This window comes from Rhyacophila brunnea, unplaced genomic scaffold, assembly GCF_057557595.1.
Source record: "Rhyacophila brunnea isolate RB1 unplaced genomic scaffold, BYU_Rbru_1.0 scaffold_18, whole genome shotgun sequence".
Classification (NCBI taxonomy): Eukaryota; Metazoa; Arthropoda; class Insecta; order Trichoptera; family Rhyacophilidae; genus Rhyacophila; species Rhyacophila brunnea.
Genome location: NW_028232837.1, coordinates 34380427 through 34406830, shown reverse-complemented (window position 1 = coordinate 34406830; position 26404 = coordinate 34380427). Strand labels below are relative to the sequence as shown.

The 26404-nt window shown below is 34.3% G+C and overlaps 1 protein-coding gene across 1 annotated transcript in view; it reads left to right on the top strand.

Moving 5' to 3' along the window:
• Cad89D (cadherin 89D) overlaps positions 1-26404 on the top strand; it is a 194530-nt gene that overhangs the window by 159709 nt on the left and 8417 nt on the right. Inside the window, exons 15-21 of the mRNA XM_085945290.1 lie at positions 714-2872; positions 10043-10252; positions 13166-13335; positions 14811-14879; positions 15833-16036; positions 20313-20651; positions 21604-21729. Of these exons, the coding sequence (XP_085801416.1) occupies positions 714-2872; positions 10043-10252; positions 13166-13335; positions 14811-14879; positions 15833-16036; positions 20313-20651; positions 21604-21729 (3277 nt within the window). The remainder of the gene's footprint in view (positions 1-713; positions 2873-10042; positions 10253-13165; positions 13336-14810; positions 14880-15832; positions 16037-20312; positions 20652-21603; positions 21730-26404) is intronic.

Here is a 26404-nt window from a genome sequence, read left to right as displayed (position 1 = left end):
CGTACATAAGTGAAACAGCAAATAATTTTCAACAATATATGGAACGAAATTTCGACCGCGTTGAGGCGCGTTGCCATTCGGAGAGGAATAGTCGACCTGTTCGCACGTCAATTTCTTCGTCTTCTTCAATCGTGTAAATATGACTTAAAAACGCTCCGCATGTACTTGAAAAGGAAAACAAAGAAGTCAATGAATATACTATTATTATTACGAATATAATAATAAACATAACATAAAAAGGACGCATGTTGAATTTTTATGACAAATTATATTTCGTTCGGTTTGCGTCATTTGCACACGTGACCCGCAATCCGCGCATCGCCTAGTCACGATCTTTTTAGACCATGCCTCAGCTGAGGTATAGCCTTAATACCGCGGTGTTTCTAGCATTACATGTCATTTCAGCTGAGACATTATACCATAAGTCATAGAAATACGTCTTCTTATGTATTCTTGCATATTCCATTAATATTCAGTCAGTTTATAAAATGTCAGTTTTCAAAAAATATTAAATAAAAGCATCGTTTTAGACTTATAAGAACGTTATATACTGATGAGTAATAATGGTAGTTCCACAACCCAAAAAATATATGTATTTTTTAAATTCAGATGTCAAAATGATCTAACATTGTTTTCTACTGTTGTCTTTGATTATTATTGAATGAATGCCGACTTCATTAATAAATTGTTTTATTATTATTATTTGATTACAGGACAAGATGGTACTCTTTATAGTCAAAAAGGATTGGATAGAGAAAAACGTGATGTCTATAGACTAACAGTTATAGCTGAATACACAAAGGGTGCCATCAGTGGTGCTGGGATTTACCAAGTGACAATAGTCGTTGATGATGAGAATGACAATGCACCAATATTTACTGATAACTCCTACCAAGGATCAATCATTGAGAACTCCGTGAAAAATACCGAAGTCAATATGACAGATTTGGTCTTGGCAAAAGATGCAGATTCTGGTGAAAACTCATTGTTTTCATATGCCGTATTCGGGGAAGGAAATCAATTGTTTGATATTGATAAATTAACAGGAAAAGTATTCTTTAAAGGAGACATTCTTGATAGAGAAGTAAAAGACATGTACAAACTGAGAGTCGTTGCTAAAGACAAAGGAAATTTAAGCTCTGAAGCGAGTTTAATAATAAATATAATCGATATAAATGACAATGCTCCAGTATTTAAAAAAATTGTAGTTTCCTCAGATGAAAATATTGAATTGATAGAGTACGAAGAGGGAAGTTCTAGAGTTAAAGTTGTCGAAGAAAAGAATTCAGGAATTGGTAATGGAAAACGTATGGTTGATGCCAGATCACAAAGCAAATACATAGATGCTTTGGCAGTTTTTGGTCCCCTTATATCAATACCAGAAACTGTTGCTGTTGGTTCGTCTATTCTAAGAGTAATAGCTGAGGATCGAGATATCGGTGACAATGGTGCTCTAAGATATGTGATGAATTCTGAAAAATTTATACCAAATTTTGCCATATTCCCTGGTAAGCTACATGTAAAACAATTTTTTGTTGTCAATGACCACACTGGTGAAGTTCTAGTCTCAAGAGTTCTTCCTCCTGAATCAGAATACCGTCTCAATATTTCAGTCATCGATGGAGGTGGTTTAAGAGATGAAGTTAATATAAGGGTTTTTGTTAAGGATGTCAATGATCATGCACCAGTGTTTAAAAAGACGTGGTATAATTTCGATGTCAATGAGGCTTCGTATTCTCGATCAATTTTGGGACGAGTTGAAGCTACTGATACTGACTTTGGAAAAAATTCAAATATTTCATACCAAATAAATTCTAAGGATAAAAATCTACCATTTGAAATATCTAAGTTTAGTGGGGTTCTTAGTGTAAATGGTGAACTCGATAGAGAAAAGCAAGAATTTTATTCATTTACTGTAATTGCCAAAGATAACGGAGTTGATAAAAGACTGTCTTCTTCAGTTAATGTAGAAGTTCATGTCTTAGATGTAAATGATAATGCTCCCAAATTTTATGGACATGATGAAATATTGGAATGGAACCATCCAGAAGCAGAAGATTTTACCAATCATAACTATGAATCTGTAATGTTACTACCAGTATATCATGCAAGTCTATCAGAAAATACTCCAGTAGGAACCAAGGTTACAAGAGTTTACGCAAATGACTCAGATTTCTCAGGAAACGGAAACGGGCTTTTACTTTTTGATATCCCAAGACGAAAAAATCAAGCTAATTTATTCACAATCGATTCAAAAGATGGCGTTATAACGACAACGGGTAAATTGGATTATGAAAAACAAACGATTCATAATATTACAGTCATTGCTTCAGATTTAGGATCACCAAGTCTAAGCTCAACAGCTTTGGTATTACTAAGAATCTCAGATATTCCAGAGAATTTAGAAAATTTAGACCAACCAGTATTTTCAGAAAGATACTATGAAGTTGAAATAGAAGAAAATTCACACACGCCTGTAGAACTACTAACATTAAATGTTACAGATTTTTATAAAGACCAAAAATTCAGATATTCAATAGTCAGTGAGGACAAAAGCGATGTTCGAAAAATGTTTGTTGTCGATCCTAGAAACGGGACACTTTATCTGGTTAGAAGTCCAGATCGAGAAGTAAAAGATAAATATGAAATAATTGTGAGAGCCGAACGTCATAAGTCAGGAAGAAATCTTCCTCATATGATCTATCCGGTTTCCGACGAGGTCTTAGAAGGACTAACGAGATTTGATGTGAAGATTGTCGTAAATATTAAAGACTTGAATGACAATGCTCCTCGATTTACTGTGTATGGGAGACCCATTGTAGCTGCCATTCCGACTACTGCTAGCTTCGGGTATGAAATATTAAAATTACAGGTGAGACCTTTCTATTTCTTCATAATAAATCTATTTTATTAGCCAGTACTTGCTGGTTTTCTCTGACCAATCATTACAAAAATTATTTGCTGTATTTAGGCAGCCAATGCAGTGCAGCCATTATACATCTTTAGATTCCAGCGGCAAAAGTTGTAAGTAGGTTGTTAAAATCCGACATAAATAATGCACACTATACTTTGTCAGTCAAACGTATTTCTTTTCAATGAACTAATAATACAGTTTGTATAAGTAATAAGTATGACTGACAAAGTTTAGTGTGCTCTATTTATGTCGAATCTTAACAGCTTTTTTTGCCATTGGTAGATTTAGTATGCAATGTTTATATTTGTAACAAGGGATGGTGTGATGAGGGGTAGGTGATGAATAAAATCAGAAGGTTTTGATGCGTATAAAAGTAATTCCCCAAATTTATTATCCCTTAACACAAATTACAGATTCAATTTACAGCTTGAATAATACAAAGTTTATAAATTAGATTACGACGATAGTGTTTGTGATAAAAGTTATTTTAACGTTGAAGCGAGCGGCGTGTTATTAAGACGAGCGAATTTAAGGTACTGAGTGCTTGTTGGATTGCCACGTCTGTTTTTATATTGAAAGTAGACAAAGAAAATGCTATCCACAGCGTGGGTAAATTTATTGTTTTGTTCTCACACTGCGGATAGATTCCTGGGATTTTGTCTGCGAAATTTGATTAAGGTACAAACGTTATCAGTCCAACAATGGATTTCACACGACACAATGACAGGAATGCACTGTTTACTCGTTCATTCCTGTGATGGACAACTGACACCCGGCACGTAAGCATTTCTTCAGCCGGCGGAAGGTGATCATATGTCCGTTCTCACGGCAGTGTTTTGCTGATTATTAAAAATATTGAATTATTAAAATGTTGTAATTTTTAGGTTTTAACTGCTATCTACACATTGCACTGTCTGCGGACTACTTCCACCCTCATACCCCCCTTCCAGCGAAATGCGGCACGCAAATCGCGATGAAAGTAGGTAGAGGTGGTCGCTTGAAGGTCCAATCAGATCTGTCTCGGTGGATGCTGCGGTGGTCTGCATCCCGGGACGTCTGCTCTCATGTCCTTGATGACTCTCTTGGTGATGTGCTTTTTGCAATTTGTCCATAGCAGGTAGCTGGAAACTGCGGCAATGATGACGATAATCAAGGCAAGCGTTGCCCACGACAGTTGGCCTGTCGACGTGTCGTTGACAATTGCTCCGCCCGACGCAGTCTGTGCGACGATGATCTCTTCCTTTGTCTGTTGTGCACCCATTTTCGTATGCTGGTGTCTCTTGGTGATGATGATGGTAAAATACTGAATAATCCAGTTGAGTTATCCGCATTTATTGTGAATAAATTGTTTATGCCTGCATTTTAAATATTGCGTACACCACTGACCTACATTCTAGGTCGATGTGTGTTCTTGCTTTCGCTAACGTTGCTGTTTTGAAATCGGAAACTCCGCGTGCTGTTTTGAAACACGACCCCGATTGCATTGTTCGGCTCGTGCCTGATGTTGTTGACCGATATTTGTCCTATTGACCTAGAGACGGTCTGGAAAATGGACACTTCTGCCGTATCGGGTAACACGAGCTCCCACGGTGTCAGGATTTTTCTCAGGCTGTTCCATTGTTTTATTTTCCTTGAGAATGTACGCTGGTTTTAAACGGTCGATAGAAACGGTGACGTTTTTTCCTCTCTTGCAAATGACATATGTTCGCGAATTGCGCGTGATGACCTCATATGGTCCGGTAAATGGAGATCTTAGCGGAGTTTTAACTGTATCATCGCGTAAGAACACATGTGTCGATTTGTCAAGGTCTTTGAAAATGAAAACGCGTTTCTCGCCGTGTTGCTGGCTTTTTACAGGTTGCAGTTGTTGGAAATGTTTTTTCAGGATCGTGACGTAGTTGCTTGGGTCTTGGTTTGTGCTGGTTTGATGGCACAAAAATTCCCCTGGTAGGCGTAAGGGTTCGCCGTACACAAGTTCAGCTGCTGTCGTCTTTAAATCTTCTCTCCAAGCTGCTCTGATTCCCATTAACACTGTCGGCAATGTTTCAGTCCATCTCTCATTCTCGTGGCATTTTATAGCGGCTTTTAATTGACGATGCAGTCTTTCGACCATACCGTTTGCGGCTGGGTGATATGCTGTCGTGTGAATCCTCGCCGTACCAGTCAGACGATTTAATTGTCTGAAAAGGTTCGACTCAAATTGTTTGCCTTGATCCGTTGTCACTCTCAAGGGCGTTCCAAAACGGGCGATCCAACCATTGTAGAATGTACGGGCGATCGTTTCCGCTTCTTGGTCTTTAATCGGAAATGCTTCCGGCCACCGCGTGAATCTGTCAACGCAGGTGAGGCAATATCTGCAGCCTTCAGACATAGGAAGGATGACGATGTCGATGTGGACATGCTCAAATCGTCCTGAAGGTGCAAAGTTTCCGAGTGGTGCTGATATGTGACGTGTGATCTTGTTCTTCTGGCATTGAAGACAGTTGCGGGCCCAATTTCGACAATCCGTTTTAATCGACGGCCAAACAAATCGTTGTGTGACAAGTTTGACGGTCGCATTAATTCCGGGATGTGAAAGTCTGTGGATATGATTAAAAGCTGCTTGTCGGTGCGGTTTGGTTATGAAAGGTCTTGCGATAGGTGTTGACAAGTCACAGAATACTTTTATGTCTGTATCGGGAATAAGTACTTGTTTCAACTGAAGTACCGATCCGTCACGTAAAAATGTACTCATTTCGTTGTCAGTTTCCTGGTCGGCTGCGAGGTTGGCATAATTCAGTGTGTCTTCAACGACTTCTATCCTAGACAAGGCATCAGCAACGATGTTGTCTTTTCCAGCGACGTGACGTATGTCGGTCGTGAATTGTCCGATGAAATCGAGGTGTCTGAATTGTCTTGGTGAGCACTTGTCCGATTTTTGTTGGAATGCGAACGTAATGGGCTTGTGGTCGGTAAATATGGTGAACGTGTGAGCTTCTATCATGTGTCGAAAATGTTTGACAGCTAGATAGATAGCTAAAAGCTCGCGGTCGTAAGCGCCATATTTTCTCTCCGCTGGACTTAGCTTCTTTGAAAAGAATGCCAGCGGTTCCCATTGATCGTCAACTCGTTGTTGAAGTGCTGCGCCAACGGAAGTATCGGATGCGTCACTAATTATCGCTAAGTGAGTCCCCTCACTTTTCGGATGTTTCAATAGCGTTGCTTCCGCCAAACTCTTCTTGCATTCCTCGAAGGCCTTGATTGCTTCTGGTGTCCAGATGATAGGTTCTTTCTTGGAAGTTTTTCCTTGCAGGAGTGAGTTCAGTGGAGCTTGCGTTTCTGCGGCCTTGGGGACGAATCTCCTATAGAAATTCAAAATTCCCAAGAACCGTCGTAGTCCTTTTTGAGTGTCTGGGCGGGTGTATTCGCGAATAGCGCTGACACGATCTGGAAGTGGTCGAGTTCCGGTGCTGGAAACCAGGTAGCCAAGGAATTTAACTTCCTCTACTCCGAAGTGGCACTTCGTGGAGTTGACAACCAGGCCGTACTCCTGTAGGCGTTTGAACAAAATTTCCAGGTGTTGAAGATGCTCTTGTTCTGTTGTGGAGGCTACCAGGATGTCGTCTATGTAGGCGTAGCAGAAGTCCAGACCCTGCAGAACCTCGTCAATGAAGCGCTGAAAAGTCTGGGCCGCATTCCTCAAGCCGAAAGACATAAATGGAAACTCGAATAATCCAAAGGGTGTTGTGATGGCAGTCTTCGGAATGTCCTCTTCAGCCACTGGGATTTGGTTGTATGCTCTCACCAGGTCGATCGTGGAGAAAACTTTCCTATCACGCAATGTTTGTGTGAAGTCTTGGATATGACGCACGGGGTACCTGTCAGGTACGGTTCGAGCGTTTAATCCGCGGTAATCACCACATGGCCTCCATTGATCTTCAGATTTGGGCACCAGGTGAAGGGGTGACGCCCAAGAACTTTCAGATGGTCGTGCTATTCCAAGTCTGGTCATGGTTTCGAATTCCTTTTTGGCGATGTGAAGTTTGTCGGGAGCTAGGCGTCTAGGACGTTGAGCTACAGAAGGTCCTTCGGTGGTTCGTATGTGATGTCTCGTGTTGTGGATGACTTCTCTACCAGCTCCATCTGGGCGCGTGAGATCCGGAAACTGCTGCAGTAATCCATGATAAAGGGATTTACCTGCGACAGTTTTGACAGTTGCTATCTCAGTGCTGCTGTGGCGTCCAGAGGTTGTAAGTTGAGTCGTCTGATCCAACAGTCTGCGATTCTTGACATCGACTAATAATCCGAAATGGATTAGGAAGTCAACACCAATAATGGGCTTGGTGACATCTGCAATCACGAATTTCCAGGTGAATTCTCTTCGTAACCCCAAATTCAGCGTCAGTGAGATACTGCCATACGTAGCAATGACAGATCCGTTTGCTGCTGAAAGTTCGTACTGTGATTTTGGTCGGCGCCCCTGTACTTTCGTGCGTGGGAAAACGCAAAGGTCCGCTCCGGTGTCGATAAGGAATTGTATTTTCGTGGCGTGGTCGGTGACGAAGAGGCGGCTGGAGGTAGGGCTGTAATCGCTGGCCGCGCTTAGCGACTGCCCGTGGCGTTTCCCTTGTTGAAGGTGCATGGTGTGACGCACTTCTCCGCATCTTGGCCGAATCTACGATGATACCAACACATGCCAGGTTTGCTGTGGCTTTGGTCTCGCGGTCGGGAATGGTTCCTCCTTTGGCTGGCTGATCGTGACTGGTGACGTGGCCTTGATGGTCGGTTTCCTCTTGCGAGCTCTTTGGAGAGCTCCTCGCGAAGAGTTGAGATTTCCTCCCGCAAGGTGATCACCAGCTTGCTGATGCCGCACAGGTCTTCCATCGTGGTTTCAGCAATGGATGCCTTTGATGTGGAATCTGCCATGGCGTCAGCTAGGTCTGCAACCTTGTTGAGATCCGCGTCCTTCTGTGTCGCCAGTACCAATTGCATGGTATGTGGTAAGCGACCCATCCAAAGCGTGCGTAGGATGTCATCAGTAACGGCTGCTCCTGCGAGAGAACGTAGGTGGCGCAAGAACTGTGATGGTTTGCGATCACCAACTTCCTCGTGCTCCAGTAGTCGTCTGGTCTTCTGCTCCTGGGTAGAGCTCAGCCTTCTCGTCAGCTCCGTCCTGAGGTGCTCGTAGGCTCCTTCACGAGGTGGGTTAAGGATGATGTCTCGAACCTCTGAAGCGTAACGAGATTCCAAAGCTCCCAGGATGTATCCAAATTTGGTCGCGTCAGTCGTGACGCCAGCTGCTTCGAAGCTTCGCTCCACCATGCAGAACCACATTTCCGGGTCTTCTGGACAGAATGGTGGGATCCTCACTGCCACGCGGCTGATCTGAGGTGTGGTCTGCTGGGCTGGTGCTGGTGTTGTCGTTTCTCCTCCGGCATTGCTGCCATACCCGCTGGAGAACTGTCCATTGGGCATCTTGACAAGGCAAGTGAATTTAAGAAAATTAACGCGGGAAAACGGATGTTGAAAACTGCGCGGGAAAACGAGCTCCAACGAAAAAATAATTCTCTCACAAACACAGTAAAATAGTAGTTAATAAAAAAAATTAAACGAAGTCTGTAAAATGAAAATGAATGAATTGAATTTTACTTTACGGGTCACCACTGTAACAAGGGATGGTGTGATGAGGGGTAGGTGATGAATAAAATCAGAAGGTTTTGATGCGTATAAAAGTAATTCCCCAAATTTATTATCCCTTAACACAAATTACAGATTCAATTTACAGCTTGAATAATACAAAGTTTATAAATTAGATTACGACGATAGTGTTTGTGATAAAAGTTATTTTAACGTTGAAGCGAGCGGCGTGTTATTAAGACGAGCGAATTTAAGGTACTGAGTGCTTGTTGGATTGCCACGTCTGTTTTTATATTGAAAGTAGACAAAGAAAATGGTATCCACAGCGTGGGTAAATTTATTGTTTTGTTCTCACACTGCGGATAGATTCCTGGGATTTTGTCTGCGAAATTTGATTAAGGTACAAACGTTATCAGTCCAACAATGGATTTCACACGACACAATGACAGGAATGCACTGTTTACTCGTTCATTCCTGTGATGGACAACTGACACCCGGCACGTAAGCATTTCTTCAGCCGGCGGAAGGTGATCATATGTCCGTTCTCACGGCAGTGTTTTGCTGATTATTAAAAATATTGAATTATTAAAATGTTGTAATTTTTAGGTTTTAACTGCTATCTACACATTGCACTGTCTGCGGACTACTTCCACCCTCATATTTAAAAGTACTATTATTTATTATTTTTGAATTCGGTGGTAAAACACATTAAATATTATTCCTTACTAATTTTATTACATAAGATTCTTGTCGAGATGACCAATCAATTAAACATTAATGAAAATATTGTACTCTAACACTTAGTAAAATTTTCTACTTAACAAATATTCTAACTATCTTTCATAATGAATTTATACTATACAATAAATGTAATATATTAAAAAAAGGCTAAGTTTACAATAATAATAATATTATTAATTAATATAAATAATTATTGAACTCGTGATTTGATATAATATATCTAAAGATTTGGAATAATTTTAAATGAAAATAGTTAAAAAAAAAAAAAAAAACGAATTATTCTTTTATATCACAATGAATTATATAAGTATATTGAGACTAAAATATCAAGAAGAATTAAATCCATCGAGATGTGGTTGTTTAGATGTATACTACAAAATTAATTGACTTACAGTGTCACTAACGTTAATGTCTTTAGACAAATAGAAAATATTTAGAAAGTTATGCGTAGTATTAAAACTAGAGTATATTGTTTAAATTATGGAGAGGACATAAATATAGTATCAACGAGCTTATTAACCAAAGAAAAATAGATTTTATACGTGGTAAAGGAAGACGCTGTATTTTGCTAATAAAGAATTTCCAGATATTATGAATACAGACCCATCAAATCATTCCTGGTAGTCATGAATAAAATTTAAAAAATACTGATGGCACTCGGCCTTCGATACGAAATGAAAAATAAGAATAATTAATACAAATCACTAAATTGTATATCTATCATCCCGTATATTGAAGAATGTACCTAAAATTAGTTTTTATTTGTTTAAGGCTGTCGATCCAGATCTGGGAACCAATTCGGATATTCGCTATCAACTGTTGAGCGAGCAATCCCAAAGATTTGCCATTGATCCACTAAGTGGACAAGTTAGAGCAGTGGCTGCCTTTGCGAGAGATGGAGGAAAAGTGTTTGGATTTGATGTGAAGGCCACTGATAAAGGAGGTGCTGATGACGGAAAGTCGTCTATTGCAAACGTATTTGTGAGTAAATGCCATGAAATTTACATTACTTTAAAATTTTATTTTCTCTATTTTTATGTTACAATACATTTAATGCAATTTGAATTAACACAATATTATGCAATTTTCAATATCCCCAGAAACTTAGCATTTTTAAGCAGCATTTTAGCATGATAAAATTATAAGAGAAACGATTAATTGAATAAGGGCCTTTCTACACAGCCAGGTGAAATACCTCGGCTCTCACGGTATCGACCACGCCAACGAACAGAATCATCAATAATTAGCCTATCTACATGAACGTTTTACTTGTCGCGGGAGGCGTTCAGAAATCAGGCAGCGGTCGGAACGCCTCGGGCGGTTGTCCTGCTGCATTGATTACATCATGCATGATTATCCACAGCATGCCCCCTACTTAGAGCGGGCCTGGCGTGGCGGGTCGACCAGCTAAGTGAGATAGACACATATCACAAATTTGCTCTAACAGTAAAAAAAGTCGCCTGCGGCGCTATTTTACTTCGATAATTGTATTTTTATAAATATGTGGTTGTGCGATACAGTTTAATGTGATCGATATACTTCAATGATAATATACATGTCGAATTTGAAAAACACTTCTCTCAAGCTGCTGTTAACCTTAGCGATAGGTAGAGAGGCCCGCTTCAGGATGTGGGGGCCATGATCCACAGTATTTATGTTGTACGCTCAAATTAAATAAACAAATGAATTATTTTTATACAAATATTCTACAATATCGTCGCTAATTTTCTACAAACACGTATCTCAATTTTTGTCAGTTTTGAGTTGGTTGATGTTATGAATTCAGAATTTGAATACGCACATATTCCACTAACACTTATCTCAAAACATACTTTACAACATATTTAAGCAATAATAAAAACTTGTATCACAATAAAAGACTTTTATAAATATTATAAACTCGTATCCTGAGTTACGTGTTTGTAAGTATACAGAATACTGAACTCCGATAGATAATTGTACTGAAGCTCTTTCTTGTAAGTCTAGATACGTGTTTGCTGCAGTATTATTCACAGTAAAGTTGCAACGCATTCTCGTATCTCCGACAATATGACTGATCGTTCGAAAGTATAGTGCTATAAATTGAAGAAACATTAAATTTTGTCATGAAAATATGTGTACCTATACTAAATGGATATTTTATAGAAGAAATTTTATTTCTAAACTAAAAACTAAGAGAATAAAGTTGTTATTTGCCTCTCCCGAAAAGTTGTGATTTTTGAGATACGTGTTTGTAGAAAATTACAGACGATATAGTTTGTCATAATAAGCCGATACATCACAGCTTATCAATAATTGTCATTTATTTTTCCAGTCAATACAAGTTGGTCATCCTTTGCTCGCTGCGTTTTGATGGTCACGATGTGTACTTTGCAAAATTTAGGGGCGGATGGTAGCCGGTACCCACGGCGGTTTATCTTCCCGCGTAGAAAGGCCTTTATAAATTTAATAGAAAGGACAGAATGTATCAAGTATTCCTCCGTTGCTTCTAGCATCCAATTTCACTTGAATCTATCCAGAATACATGTTTTAAGCCAAGGGTTTACAAACGTTTTCGTCAAAGGCCCTTGCTTTTGGAAATATTGTCTGTTTTTAAAAAAACATAAGGCAAAAAATAAAAAAGTATTTCATTGTGTAAACTTATATTTTTACAAAGTTTTTATTAGCTCGTATTCTTGTTTGTCCGGTGGTTGTTTAACCAGTACAAATCTTGCAATCGATTTTTAACTAGCTTCCCGACTAACTAGACATTTGAAACTTTTAGAATATATCAGAACACGATGCCTATGCATTCTTTTAATACGTTTAGCCATCTTTAAGCAGAATTGAATTCATTTTCAGTTAATTCTGTTTTGTATGGAAAGTTATTTCAGAAAAATCCGTAAAAAATAAAAGACTATTATTGGTTGCTAAGGGGGTGGTCCTAGCAACTAAATTATTAATAATATATACGTGCGTTACTATGGAAATCTAAATGAAATGTCGAAATGACATTTCAGTATTTTATATTTGTTTGTTTCTTTGCTTTTTATTTACTTCATGGCATATTGAGTATAATAATTCAACAGAAAATTTAAAAACGTTGTATATAAAAAGTTCTTTTTATTTTGTAATTATAAACTAAATATACATTATTATTATTCTTATTAATATACTAAAAAATAATATTTAAATTTTGTCACCATGTGATTTACGCAATTGTTTGTTTGAAACTAAATCCTGCAATCTAGGCTCAAATTTTGTGGTAATACACAAAACATATGCAATATGGTTGTCTGTTAATATTGATCTGAAGTTTGATTTATTAATGCTCATTGTAGAAAATGTTTTTCACAAATATTACTTCCAAATAAAGAAACCATTTGATGAGCATGTTTAACTTTGTTTGAATATACCTCAAGTGAAAGTCCTTTGTAGAATGTAATTATTAAATTCTTATAACGATAAGATGCTTTGGCTTCCACGTACTCCTGCAAATCTATTCATTCAAACTGCATATTTACGGAAACAGCACTTCGCATATCCACATACACAAATATGAAAGTGTCTGACCATTCATTTTTGCCAGAGGATATTTAATTTTAAATGTAATTTTCAATATTCGATATGAAGAATAAAAAATAATACAGATTTAATATAAATCTCGCGAGACACACTTTGTGAACCCCTGTTATAGATAGTATAATTTTAAAACCTACGGGTTGTGTATATAATATTCTGTTCTGTTCTCCACTCATTTTGTTTCCGAGCACAATGACATCACTTATATAAAATCTCCATAAATTATAATATATACTAAAATATCGATAATAATAGATAGAAAATAAAATAATAAATTACAAAAAAATCTGTGAACATAATAATGTATTATATATTGTTTTGTTTTTTTTTCAGGTCTACGTTCTTGATGAAACCAAGCAGCTGGTAGTGGTAATGTCCGCAAAGCCTGTGGAAGTAGAAAGGGCAATGGACAATATCACAGACGTTCTCACAACTGCTACAGGACTTGACGTCAGAGTCAGGAAACTTGAGACTCACTCCAGTAATATGATCGATGGCAGCGCGTAAGTTGATAATAATTTTATCACTCTATTCACATTATCGAAATATTAATACAATGTTTAGTGATGGTGCTTTTTGCAGTGAACTGTATAATTTTGAAGGCGATGTGGATTCCAGATCTAGGGCTGGGGCGATTTGACAGGATACCAGACACTGACATGACTGGCCATGGAAACTTTGCTGCCAAACTGCAGGGGTTTGGTTTGGCAAGGCATGTGTCGGGTTGCTCATGTGGACACGACCAGCAGGACGCAGATCACGTCCTATGGGACTGTCCACTTATGGTCCCCGAACGAGAGGAGTTGTTCACCTGAATCCGACTCCATTCGGGCCCAATAGGATACGCGGACATGGTGGCAACCGAGGCCAATTTTGCGGCCTTTACTAAATTCCCCAGAGTGTACGGGGAGCGGGACACTCTCGACTCCCCTTGCGACTCTTCAAGTTAAAGCCACTCTGATAGTTGCCATATAAATTAACATCATGCATTCGCACTTTGGTGCAAGGTTGCATCACCAGTCTCGTGCGGCTCTGCTCGGGATAAAATGAGGGCTTAAATTCTTTGATCTGGCACACGTAACGGTTATGTTAGGCGGCCGCGTATGATGTAGCTGCATATACATAACGGGTGCGGAGGTCATGACCTTTTTATTATGTTGATGATGGCTTCGCGGTCTGGTTGCACTGTCACTTGCGCGGTATTATTTGTTTGGGTTACCCGATGCGCAGCACTTGACGGTACACGGTTGACGGATGATAATTCGGTCGATGAATGCTGATGATTGGTTATATAAATGATGAGAGCCGGTATCATGGCTTGGCAGGTATTTAGAAGTATCGCTTGAACAACGGTCACACTATATCAAGCTGACCCGGCCGGGGTCCACGAACTACTTCTGAATCCGTCTGTATGATAACCCTGTGCTGCAATACGCACTAGTGGCATTCTTGAGCTGACTCACGGGCGACGGTGGTTTTGAATTAACTCTTAAATCACGCTCTAGGTAGGAAACGACGCTAAAATTTAAGAACGTGCCCACGTCCGCTTGCTGCTTATTACTTGAGCTCACTAAATATGTTATTTGCATCACGGTCTATAATAACCCGTGACTGCCGGTCACTTGGTCTTGTGACAATAATACTGTGATTTGAAAGCGGTGGGAAGTAAGAATTACGGTCACAACAATTCGGCGCAACTATTTAGTTTATTTTACTATGTATGAGTGTGGTATGCGTTAAAAATTAAATAGATAATTAGGTCATATTATTTTTGTTAATAATTGAAGTAGATAAATCCTTAAGTCAAAATATAATGCATGTTTTATAGTGGGGTTATTTCATTCGCATATTATAATACAATTCACTATTTTTTTTAGAATCAAACGACATAGAACAAAATATCTAAAATTGGTTGAAATATAATATATGTATTTTTTTTTTGTAAATTAATCTATATTATTATGATTTCATGTTTCAGAACGGATATGTATATTTACGCAGTTGATCCTACATCGAACTCAATTATCGACATGGATACATTACAAAGGTAAATGATTTAACTTGATATAAAACAAATGCGTCAATTATTATGATTTTTTGCATCTCTTCTAAAGTAGTATGGCCGTATAGTAGCCAGAATATCTGCGATATATCACGGTCTAGGCTTCGGAAGGGGAAGACAACAAATTGCCATGTCACACCTACGGTATGATAGATTGAATAATTTTTAGTTTGATACAATGTAGTATACAAAGAAAAATCACAAAGTGATTCAAACGTTTGGTTAGGAACTTAAAATTGGTTTTCCATCGTTTATAAGTTGAACATTAACCTGACTTAACACATAACATTGTACAAACTCATCAACTAACCATTGAATTTTATGGTTTTTGTCAATTATATTTTTACCTTAGAACCACTATCAAATATTTTGTTTGTCATACTATAAATTTGACACTGCTAGCAATATTTTCAAAGAAACAGGCAATGTATAATCAAGCTTTCTGGTTTTATACATTATAATATAATTTTTCACGTAAATAAAAACAAATAAATGAAGGATATAATAATGTGTTTTATTTCGTATCCGGGAATTTTTACGTAAATAGTTCACCGAAAGACACTTATTCGTCCGCCGCAGTACGTGAAACATGAGTTTGTGTAACATTTAATCAAATGACGAGTTCTTCGTTGAACGTTTCACTGTGGAGTATATTTGTACGTAGGCTACAATATGTGGAGATGTCTTTACTAGGTTAGGTTAGGTTAGGTAAGATAAGGGTTAATCTAATTGAAACAGTACTATTTGCAAACTATCGCCGCGTTTTGTAAGATACGTATAAATGTATTTCACGGTGAAATGTTCAACGAAGAGCTCGTCATTCGATAAAATGTTATAAAAACTCAAGTTTTATGTACTGCGATGCACGAATAAGTGTCCCACGATGAACTACATACGTACAACTTACATGTAACCGTTTTATTTATTTCTGTTTTTAGGGCTCTTCTTCTAAAGGAGTCAGAAATAAAGCACGATCTTCCAGCCTACCAGATACTTGAGGTCGGTGGAAGTGGAGTGACTCCAATCAGAGGACGATATGCCCTCAGCGCCCTTGAACTTGGCGTCGTGTCACTTGGATGCATAGTTTTTATCGGCGCTCTCACCACCGCCATATGTATCGTCTGTGTCAGAAGGACTAAAAGGTTCCGTTAATAATAATTACAATGCTATTAACTAAATTTAATTAATATTATAATATTAAGCTTTCACGGTGTATGTTGCTATGACACGAAGCTTTGGGGTTTTATCTCACTTATTAAAAATAATTACATGTCTATTGTATTGTGATAATTAGACTTAAGTATCTCACTTATGATGGGTAAGTAATTTCTAAAGTTCATACATAAATGTCTACAAAATATTGTTCAATATAATTTTTATATCATACTACGTAATTAGAGTACAAGTTAAAATGATTTTTCGTTTTTAATATATTTTTAATATTCGATAAATAATAATAATATTTGATTTAGTCTCGATTTTATATTCTATTAAAAAAAAATAGTGATCGTACAAATATATTACAGTTCGTTTATGTTTAGTTTATTTTTATTTGTTAATTTATAAAGAATACATCAGAATAAAGATTCATTTAGTGGACTGGAAAATTTCATTAAAAATAATCTTGTCCTAATAAAAACATATTTCATTATACTAAATCATCCAATATCAATCACAGTTTACTAATATAAAATAACTGTCCCGAAAAGTTGGTTTTATGAACTCAAACTCTTAATAGACATCATTAAAAATTAGTTTCTACTATAGATAGTAGATTTTAATATCAGTGTATGATTATTTTCGTTTAATAAAATTAGATGAAAAGAGTCTCATTTATAAAAAAAATCGAATATAAATTTATTATAAATGAATGATAAATATTTTTTATAATATTAAAATAAAATAAATAACGTTTTTACGAAGTGTATTAATAATTATGTTATCATTAAGATTATTTTTGGGTTACATCGAGTCGTTTTCTTTATATTTTTCTCTAGATTCTGAGTTTTCTTTTCTCTTCTCAACAGAATAAATTAAATATAAGTAATTTATCTTTATTTTCACAGTAATCCAAGAATAATAAATTAATAATAAAAATGTCAATCATTTATTGTTAAGATCATTTTAAATGCACGCAATCATCAAAATTTTCATTGCATGGCTTCGATAATTTGGGATTAATGGTGAATATTTTAATTGTATTTTTTCTCTTTCAATTTTTACAGTTTTCACGAAATCAGTCGTAAAATAATATTTTTTTAAATATCTTTTCAACTATAATATATTATTTTATCTATTTATGATTGAAAAAGATAAACATATCGGTCTAAAATATTTTTACAAAAAAATAAATCTTTATTTAAATTAATCTATTTAATTTAATTATAATAAATAGTGATAATTTGTGTCGTTTGAAAGAGACTAAAAAAATAGATTTTTAACTTTCTATGTGTCAATATATTTAAAAAAAATGTACAAATTATATAAACAAAATAAACTAATCTAAAAATCACCATTTTGTATATTATTTTCACCAATCATTTTCAGAGCACCAAATGCACGAAGGTATGTAATCAGACTGTTTTCATCTCTAACTATTGTACATATCCATTTTTATATAAAAAACTAATATATTGCACGCTTTTAATATAATTAGAATGTCTTGAATTATTTACCTCCTATACCCTCTCCCCATTTTACTCAAAATTATTTATGAATTAATATCTACAGATATACGTTTCGTAAATATTATTTATATTTTATGCTTTTTATATTCATAATTTTATTAAGTATTATTTTTGTGCTTATTGATTTTGGTAACAACATATTGAAGTGTCTAATTCCAAAAAGCGATAAGTCCACATTTGGTCAAAATCGAGAAAAAAATACGCGTATATGTATAATATATAAATGTATTGATCTATAAATTCGAAAACGCGACATAACCATACGAAAAAAAATATTTTAAGTCTCGATTTATTACAAAAAGCGCCAAGTCCGTGTTTCATATTATTTAAAGCTTGGTTGATTTCGCACGTATTTAAGTCAACCAATAAGGGAACTTTCAATATTTAAAAAGGCGTCTCCATGCTGTAGCATCTGGTAAACTCACGACAATGCCATGGAAATATGTGCCTTATGCGGAATAAATTAAAAAGTGAGGTACAAGTAGCGCTACGTCCAATTTTATTTTGCCTGTATTTATTACATTTAAGAGTTTATCGGCTGAAACAAATTGCTATTTGGTTCTAATTTTGACATAGAATAAATACAACGGAAAAAATAATGGCGTATTTCAAAAAAACACTACCTTATTCTTAGGTCAATAATTATTATAAAGCAATCATTATTCATAAGATGTTTATCACACTTGAATGGTCAAAGACATAGCTTATAATAAATATCTTTAGAATCATCTTCAAATGTGTTAATCTTGCCGATTTTTTGAATAATAAAATGCCTAATTCTTGTCAAATTTGGGATCACAGAGATTATCAATATAATTTTTTATCGTGAATATTTTACAAAAATTATCTCGTAATAAATTATGCTAATGGTTTTATAAATGCGTTTAAAAATTAATAAATGTAAAAAATCTTAACACCACTGCACAGTTATGTACCGAAATATGACTATATTCTAAAACATTAGAGCGAGAGGTTTAAAAGAATACTATTTTATGTAACAAAAATACTTTATGCAGTCATCAAATGTTTAAAATAACTATAAAAGATAATAAGGCTTCAAAATGATATAAATAGATTATCTACAACGTTTAAGGAGTGTCCAGGATCATGGTTTGAAAATACAATAAAAACTCAATTTTGACCTTCGACGAGCATGTCCCCCCTTAAGCTTGAAACAAATATTGAATTGTGGACTTGTCGCTTTTTGTAATTAGACGCCTCATATAACAGTTACTTGTCCTCAACATAATTATTTTAAATAACACGTTTTTAGGTAAGCAATACGCATGAATTTTTGCATTATTTAAAAATTGAAAATTGACAAAATATTTATTTTATTCAGCACGTATCAAAAACATAGTAATTTAGTATTATAAAACCAGTCAGAATAGTAAACATAGATATCCAAAAGATTAAAAACCTAAAGATAAACAAAAACAAAACACTGGCACATAAAACGAATTTATTAAGAAAAATTATAAATTCATATTAATTTAATTTAACATCGAGCACCCTCTAACATTATTTATTTCCATATTATATATTCACTCAATTTGTATAATTTACGCTGAATTTATTGATATATATATTTTTTTACGTTTATTCCTTTTTAAGACTTGTAATTCGTGTATATATCATATTGAACCAAATATAATGACATTTGTTAATCAACATTCCACAACTTAGTATAAAATTACTTTACCATTTCACATTCATTTCAATCAAAACTAACAAACAACTTGTCCAATCACTACGCTTACTCTTTTCAATGTATTCGTTTGTTGTTTTCTCATATGAAAATATTTGATTAGAATCATAGTATTCTTAGAACTATTCATATCATATTGAATACGTTTGTACGTACATATTAATTTATTAATAATTAATAAGTTACAATGAAAAAACAAAACATTTAGTAATAATAAATGACGCAAAAACAGTTATGTCGAGTTATATTTTTTTCTATTGTGTGTTACGTTTAACAGAATACGTTTTTACAAAGATACTAAACGACATACTGTTATATTAAGTATCTTTTTATGTGAAAAAACCCAAAAATTGGGAGAGTTTTATGCATATCCAACATTTTTACAACGTTTTATTAGGTCTTATTCTTATTTTTCTGGTGGTTGTTTATCCAGTACAAATCTTGCAATCAATTTTTAACTAACTTCCCAACTAGATAGACATTTGAAACTTTTAGAGTATATCAAAACACGATGCCAATGCATTTTTTAATACTTTTAGCCATCTTTAAGTAGAATTGAATTCATTTTCAGTTAAATTTTGTTTTGTATAAAAAGTTATTTCAGAAGAAATCCGTAATCCAATACACTATTATTGGTTGATAGGGGTTTGGGGTCCTAGCAACTAAATTATTAATATATTCATCCGTTACTATGGAAATGAAAATGCCATTTCAGTATTATTTCTATCAAGTACAAATTTTTTTGATCGTTTAAGCTAGTCAAGTCAAGTTTATATGATTCAACAGAAAATTTAAAAACGTTGTATATAAAAAGTTCTTTTTATCTTGTAATTATTTTCTATTATTCACACTTATTTGGGAAAACTTAATAAGATACGAAAACATAACAATTTGTTTAAACACTTAGTATGAAACACGTTTTTATATAAACTCGTGTGACGATTATACAAACAAATACTAACGTTGAATACAAAATTATTTTTTAAATTTGTTATATTATATTATGTACGATAAAATCGACAGAAATCGCCACAAGGCTTTCTCCCAGCAACGCCTAACAGCCATGGGCCTGTCAACTGATCAGCTGGCAAAGATGGGATCATTGTTCCCCAATACCGCGAGTTGCCAAGAAATTCCTCAAGTTTACGGAGAAGCTGATTCCTACATGGATGTTCTAAACCAGCATAGCATGAAACAGATTTGCCCACATGGAAACACTATCGATGAGTTTGGGCAGGCCCATCAGAAGTGTGTCAAGAACCAGTTTGGGAGCGAAGGGCAAAGAGCAGGGTCTTATCTCCAAGCTAAGCAGCATGACCCTACTTGTATAAGATTTAATAGGAGAGCTGGACCAAAAAAAAGGTATTAATATAATTGTAAATAAGGTAAATTATCATATTCAACACTCAAAATCAAAACCATATGGACCTCTAAAGAGGAGGTAATATTAAAAAACTTTTAAGAGAAATAGTCGTCAGTCTTTTTTGAAACCCAATGAGTCATTATCCAGGATAAAAAGTCACATATTTTTAAGCCCAGTCACGAAATTATACCGAATCAAAAGATCTTGATATCAAAACACGGATCGAAATAATTATTGTCAAATAATAATCGGAATATACGTAAAAAGTTTATGTTAAATATTAATTGTTAATTATAATTATTTATAATATATTAAAAAATATATTACAAACAAATTATGAATAGTTGAAGTATTTATTGAATATTAATTGTTTAACTAATAATTTTTAAAGACTGATATCATAGATATATCTCATTGTTAACTCCATTAATTTCCATTGTTCCCTGAATGAATGATTTTACATCTCTTGAGTGTAGTATATTTTTATTGTTTATAATTACTAATGATCTATTATTAGGTTTTGACGATTTATTATACGTTTATCGAGTGTATTATTATTGATAAGGTATGGGGTTTTTTACAAACACTTCAACTATTCATAATTTGTTTGTTATATTTTTATTAATGGACCCTTGACTTAATAGGTAGGTAATAAGTTTTTACCTACTTTATTGTATTGATATGTTATATAAATTAGTTCATTGTCACAGTGCCTGAAGATGCCAAATAGCGAAACCCGGGTAGCAAAAAACGACTCAAATGGAAATAGTACAAAATTGAAATCCATTGGAATTTAAGTCATATTATGTTTAAAGCATGACATTTACATTAAAAAATAATGTGTTATATTAAAAATACTATTGATAAAAAATTCCAATCAAAACTTATATCTTGTATTAATTATAATATGTAAAATTTTGCGATGTACTTATCACGTGCAAAATATTTTAGAAAAAATGGTGGTATGGAGACGTCAATAACGTCCGTTCACTCCAGCGGCCAGGATTCTGGAATAGCTGAAGGAGGAAGATGTCCATGTGGTCAATCAACCACTCAATCATCAGAGGAGAGTAGCAAGTAATACATATATATTTTTTTACTATATATATATTTAAATATAAGACAGGGGTGAAAGCGGTGCGATAGACTCACATATTAGCTTAATAATTGTTAATATACGTACTGTAATAAAACTAAATGAATAATGTTTATATATGTTATAAACTTCATATTTATGAACGTATTTTTTTCTCTAGACAAGATGGCTTTTTCTTTATTCTTTTAGGTCACTCATAAAATGCAAAGAAAGTAGGTTACATTAAACAAATGAAAATGGTTAGAGACATAGCTGAGAAATTATGAATCAGTGTTTTGTTCGTATTTGTGACAATTGAAGTCAAATGTCAAAATGCTTTATTTTCTATTCAAATATATTTTTTTAATTAAATTACTTTTTATTTCAATGAATTATATTGGACGTTAATTAATCCACTATTATTTCTTTTATTCAACGAATAATTCACAAGATTTTAGAATATAAACATTCTTTATATTAAAATAATTTGATAAAACTTGGAGTGATCTCGGTTGGTGATTAGGGCATTTCATTGATATCTTAATTTAAAACACAAAAACCAATAGCCAACAATATCGCAATTTGATAAGCATTTAGTGTAAGAACACTAGTTAATTTCGTCTTACTTGAGTAGGATGCCTGTAGCTTAATTGGTAAAGCATATTGGCGCGAATTCAGTGGTTATAGGTTCAAGTCTCGTCGGACGTCGTATTTAAAAAAATCCATTAATTATATATCAGTACATTGAACGTATAATGTATTATGTTATCAAACACACATAAATATATCTTTAAAAACTCCGTTATGAGTGTATGAATTACGGATTCTATAAAATATTTGTTCTATGATTTTTGTCTACATTTCTAATGTTATGCCAAAACCTGTACCTATTTTCAAAAGAATGTTTTTTGAAAAATTTATTTCTCTGATTTTATTTAAGGGTGGACATGCTCAGCGTAGGTCAGAATGGAGCTTTTATTGCATTTTCAAAGCATGTAGGGAGTAAGATCATGTTAACGCGCGTGTTTGAACATGTACCTAACCGAAAAAAAAACTTTTTTTTTTTAAACGGTACATGTTCAAACACGCTCGTTAACATGATCTTACTCCCTACTTTAGTTTTAGTTTGTCAATTTATGGCTACGGCCGTATGTTGTAGCTTAACCGCTGGGGAAAGCCAAAAGAAATGGCGTATTTCAAAAAAACACTACCTTATTCTTAGGTCAATAATCATTATAAAGCAATCATTATTCATGGGATGTTTATCACAATTAAACGGTAAAAGACATAGTTTGTAATTAATATCTTTAGAATTATCTTCAAATGTGTTAATTTTGCCCATTTTTTGAATAATAAAATGCCTAATTCTTGTCAAATTTGGGATCACAGAGATTATCAATATAATTTTTTATCCTAAATATTTCACTATAATAATGTCGACATAAATTATACTAATGGTTTTATAAATGCGTTTAAAAATTAATAAATTTAAAAAATCTTAACACCACTGCACATTTATGTACTGAAATATGACTATATTCTAAAACATTAGAGCGAGAGGTTTAAAAGAATACTATTTTCTGTAATAAAAATACTTTATGCAGTCATCAAATGTTTAAAATAAATATAAAGGATAATAAGGCTTCAAAATTATATAAATAGATTATCTACAACGTTTAAGGAATATCCAGGATCATGCTTTGAAAATAGAATAAAAGCTCCATTTTGACCTACGCTGTGCATGTCCCCCCTTAATTTTAAATTTATCGCCTGTCGATTTAATCAAGATTTTTTTGTACAGAATTTGTTATTTTATACACTTATACTAATTATTCAACAATTAGTTTCAATATTTTACAAGCATACTATGCGAATGTTATATTTATTTAAAAAAATAAATATCATCCACTTATATACAATCAATCAAGAATGGGTTTTGTTTATGTTCATAGATAAGCAGTTTCTATTTTAATATCTATGTATTTAGAGTTATCTTAAAATCCTTTGAAATTTATATACAATTAGATTACGTTTTCGAAAATATGATGTAATACATCCAATGAGCTCAATGAAAATACAACACTTCCCTACCACTTTGACTTTACATGTCTTGAAAATTCACCGACAGTTCAGATTAGTTCTAGTACGTATAAAGTTGTGATTATATTGAGATGCACGTCGCGTACTGTCACGCTGTGACTGTTTCATCATTTTTCAGAAAAATTTGAACGATCACTACCTCTGTGAATACAATGATGGAGAGTGCCAACTATAATATAGGTGTGCGTTCGTTAAAATTACTTGCAATATTATATCCATAGATAATATTTTGATCATAACCCAACCTGCAGATCATTGATAATAATATACAACATTCTTATAGAAAATACATAGTGCCAACCGCTAAAAACAAAAACACGCAATTTTTACATGGGTCAAAAATGTGTAGGCGTGTAGAAAAAGATAAAAAAAACGTTCATTGAGTCATGCCGGCGTCGATGCACTACGGTTCAACGTGTGGTGACCTCATTGTTGTTCTGGTGATTTCGGCAAAGTTTTCTAACCTACAATGATCGTTTAAAGGTTCAAAATGTGCTACGGGATGGGAGCGTCAGTCTGATAACATTTTTAACACCAATATAAACGACATTACACACTTTTTTCTTACAGCGACAGCTTACTGTGACGGCACGTGATACTATCCGACGTGCATCTGAATATAACCACAATTTTAGTGTATAATTCGGTTTCATACGGTTGCTTTTCTCTTCCTGGCACTTTGCATTAAAATAAATTCACTAAGCTCAGTCAGAGATCACTTTGAGCGTAGCAACCTAAGTCTTGGGCATCTTCTCCCGGGACACTCCTAGTCCAATTGTTTCAGATGCTTCACATTACCAATTGTAGGGTCCCGCAATACGCTCCATTAAGACCGAGTGTGGTGCGGGGCGGGTTTTGGTGGAGGGCGCTTAACTTCAATGGTTCATTATTTTGTTTTTATCAAAATAGTAACACAATTTGTTCATTTTACCAACTTTTAAAAAGTTTAACTCCCAACATGTTTTCAAATAGGTACATTCTTTTTATAAAAGAGAATTTTTAGAATGTAAAAGATTCTGAAATTTATTACATCTGTTTAAAATGACCTCTGTTTTAAGGGATAAGAGATTTTTAGTAAGTCGTAAATTGAAATCTTATCGTACAAGCTAAATTGAATCAACGTTAACCGCGTATATTTTTCCGGCCGTAAAAGTAGTTAAAAATTTCAGTGTCCATAGCTATGACGAAATTAGACGCCTAAGCAAAAAGTTTTCATGGGCGGAGTTTTCAATTTGATTTATCTGCGAGAATAAATGATATTATCTCATGTTTTTTTGGCACTTAACCAAATAAATTACGAACGCCTTTTGCAAACTCGTGGAGTGAAATCAATTTATAGACTATGGATAGTCATAAAAGGTACGAAAAACAGTTTAGGGTCACTATAATAGATACGTTAAGTCGCAAAGCACCCACTTTTCTTATAAAAGCGATCAAATTTGAATTTCGCTCTTTTTGACCTTTGTTTAACGAATCTATTAACGGATACCCTATTCATATTACGAGTATTATAGATTAGGTCAAGAGATCTAAGCGTCAATTCTTCAGAATTTTACACTGAGTAGGTATATTATAGTTATATCTTTCACATCCTTTCCAGTGATAAGACCTTAAGAGAGATAAAAGAGAGTTAGAAAATTTTAAATTTAAAATTGAGATTTTTTTTTAATATTAACAAGGATTAAGATTCATAACGGTTGCTCTTTTGGTGTGTTAACTGTCAGTTCATGGTGAAAATGTATTTATTTTTTTAATTTAATAAAATGCAAATTTTTATCGTACTTATTCCATTTTTATTTAATATCTGGACCGATTTTGTCCGGTTTTGGGTTTGGGTTGAAATCCCGAAGGCCGGAATCTCGAAGGTCAAAATCCCGAATGGCCGAAATCCCGAAAAATAAAAAAATACACACAATATTAATTGCGCAATCTTAATACTTCTCTTGAATTGCGCAAATTTTATAAGAGAGACAAAAACCATTTTTTTTTTTGGAAAAATGCATTCGGGATTTCGGCATTCAGGATTTCGGCCTTCGGGATTTCGGCTTTTGGGATTTCGGCCTTCGGGATTTCGTCCGGCATCCGCCTAAGAGGAACATGTTTAACTAAATAATATTCAACACAACACGCATGTATAATAACAAATTTTAAAAGTGACAAAACAATCAACCACAAGGTATAAATGAATGAAAATATGGATACTGCTTTAGTTGAATGTTTAAAATGTTGGTAATATATATTTTGTTGCTAATTATTTATCATATTTCATTCTTCGATTGAGAAATTTAAGAGTAACATTATTTTTGGCTTGTTATAAATATGAGTGCTTAAAGTCAGACGTTATCTACAAAAAAGTTTTTTGAGATAACGTTATTTTACATTTACGGCTACATGATAGTCAAACAACGTTATGTCATTTTTTTCTAATTTCTTATTAAATCGTCAGTAAAGTTTAACGCTAACTACATAAGTTACCCTTGTTTTCATATTTTTTTTAAAACTATCCCTTTAAATTTTAACATCATCATAAGCAAGATAAATGTACAATACACAATAAATTATAAAATATATACATTA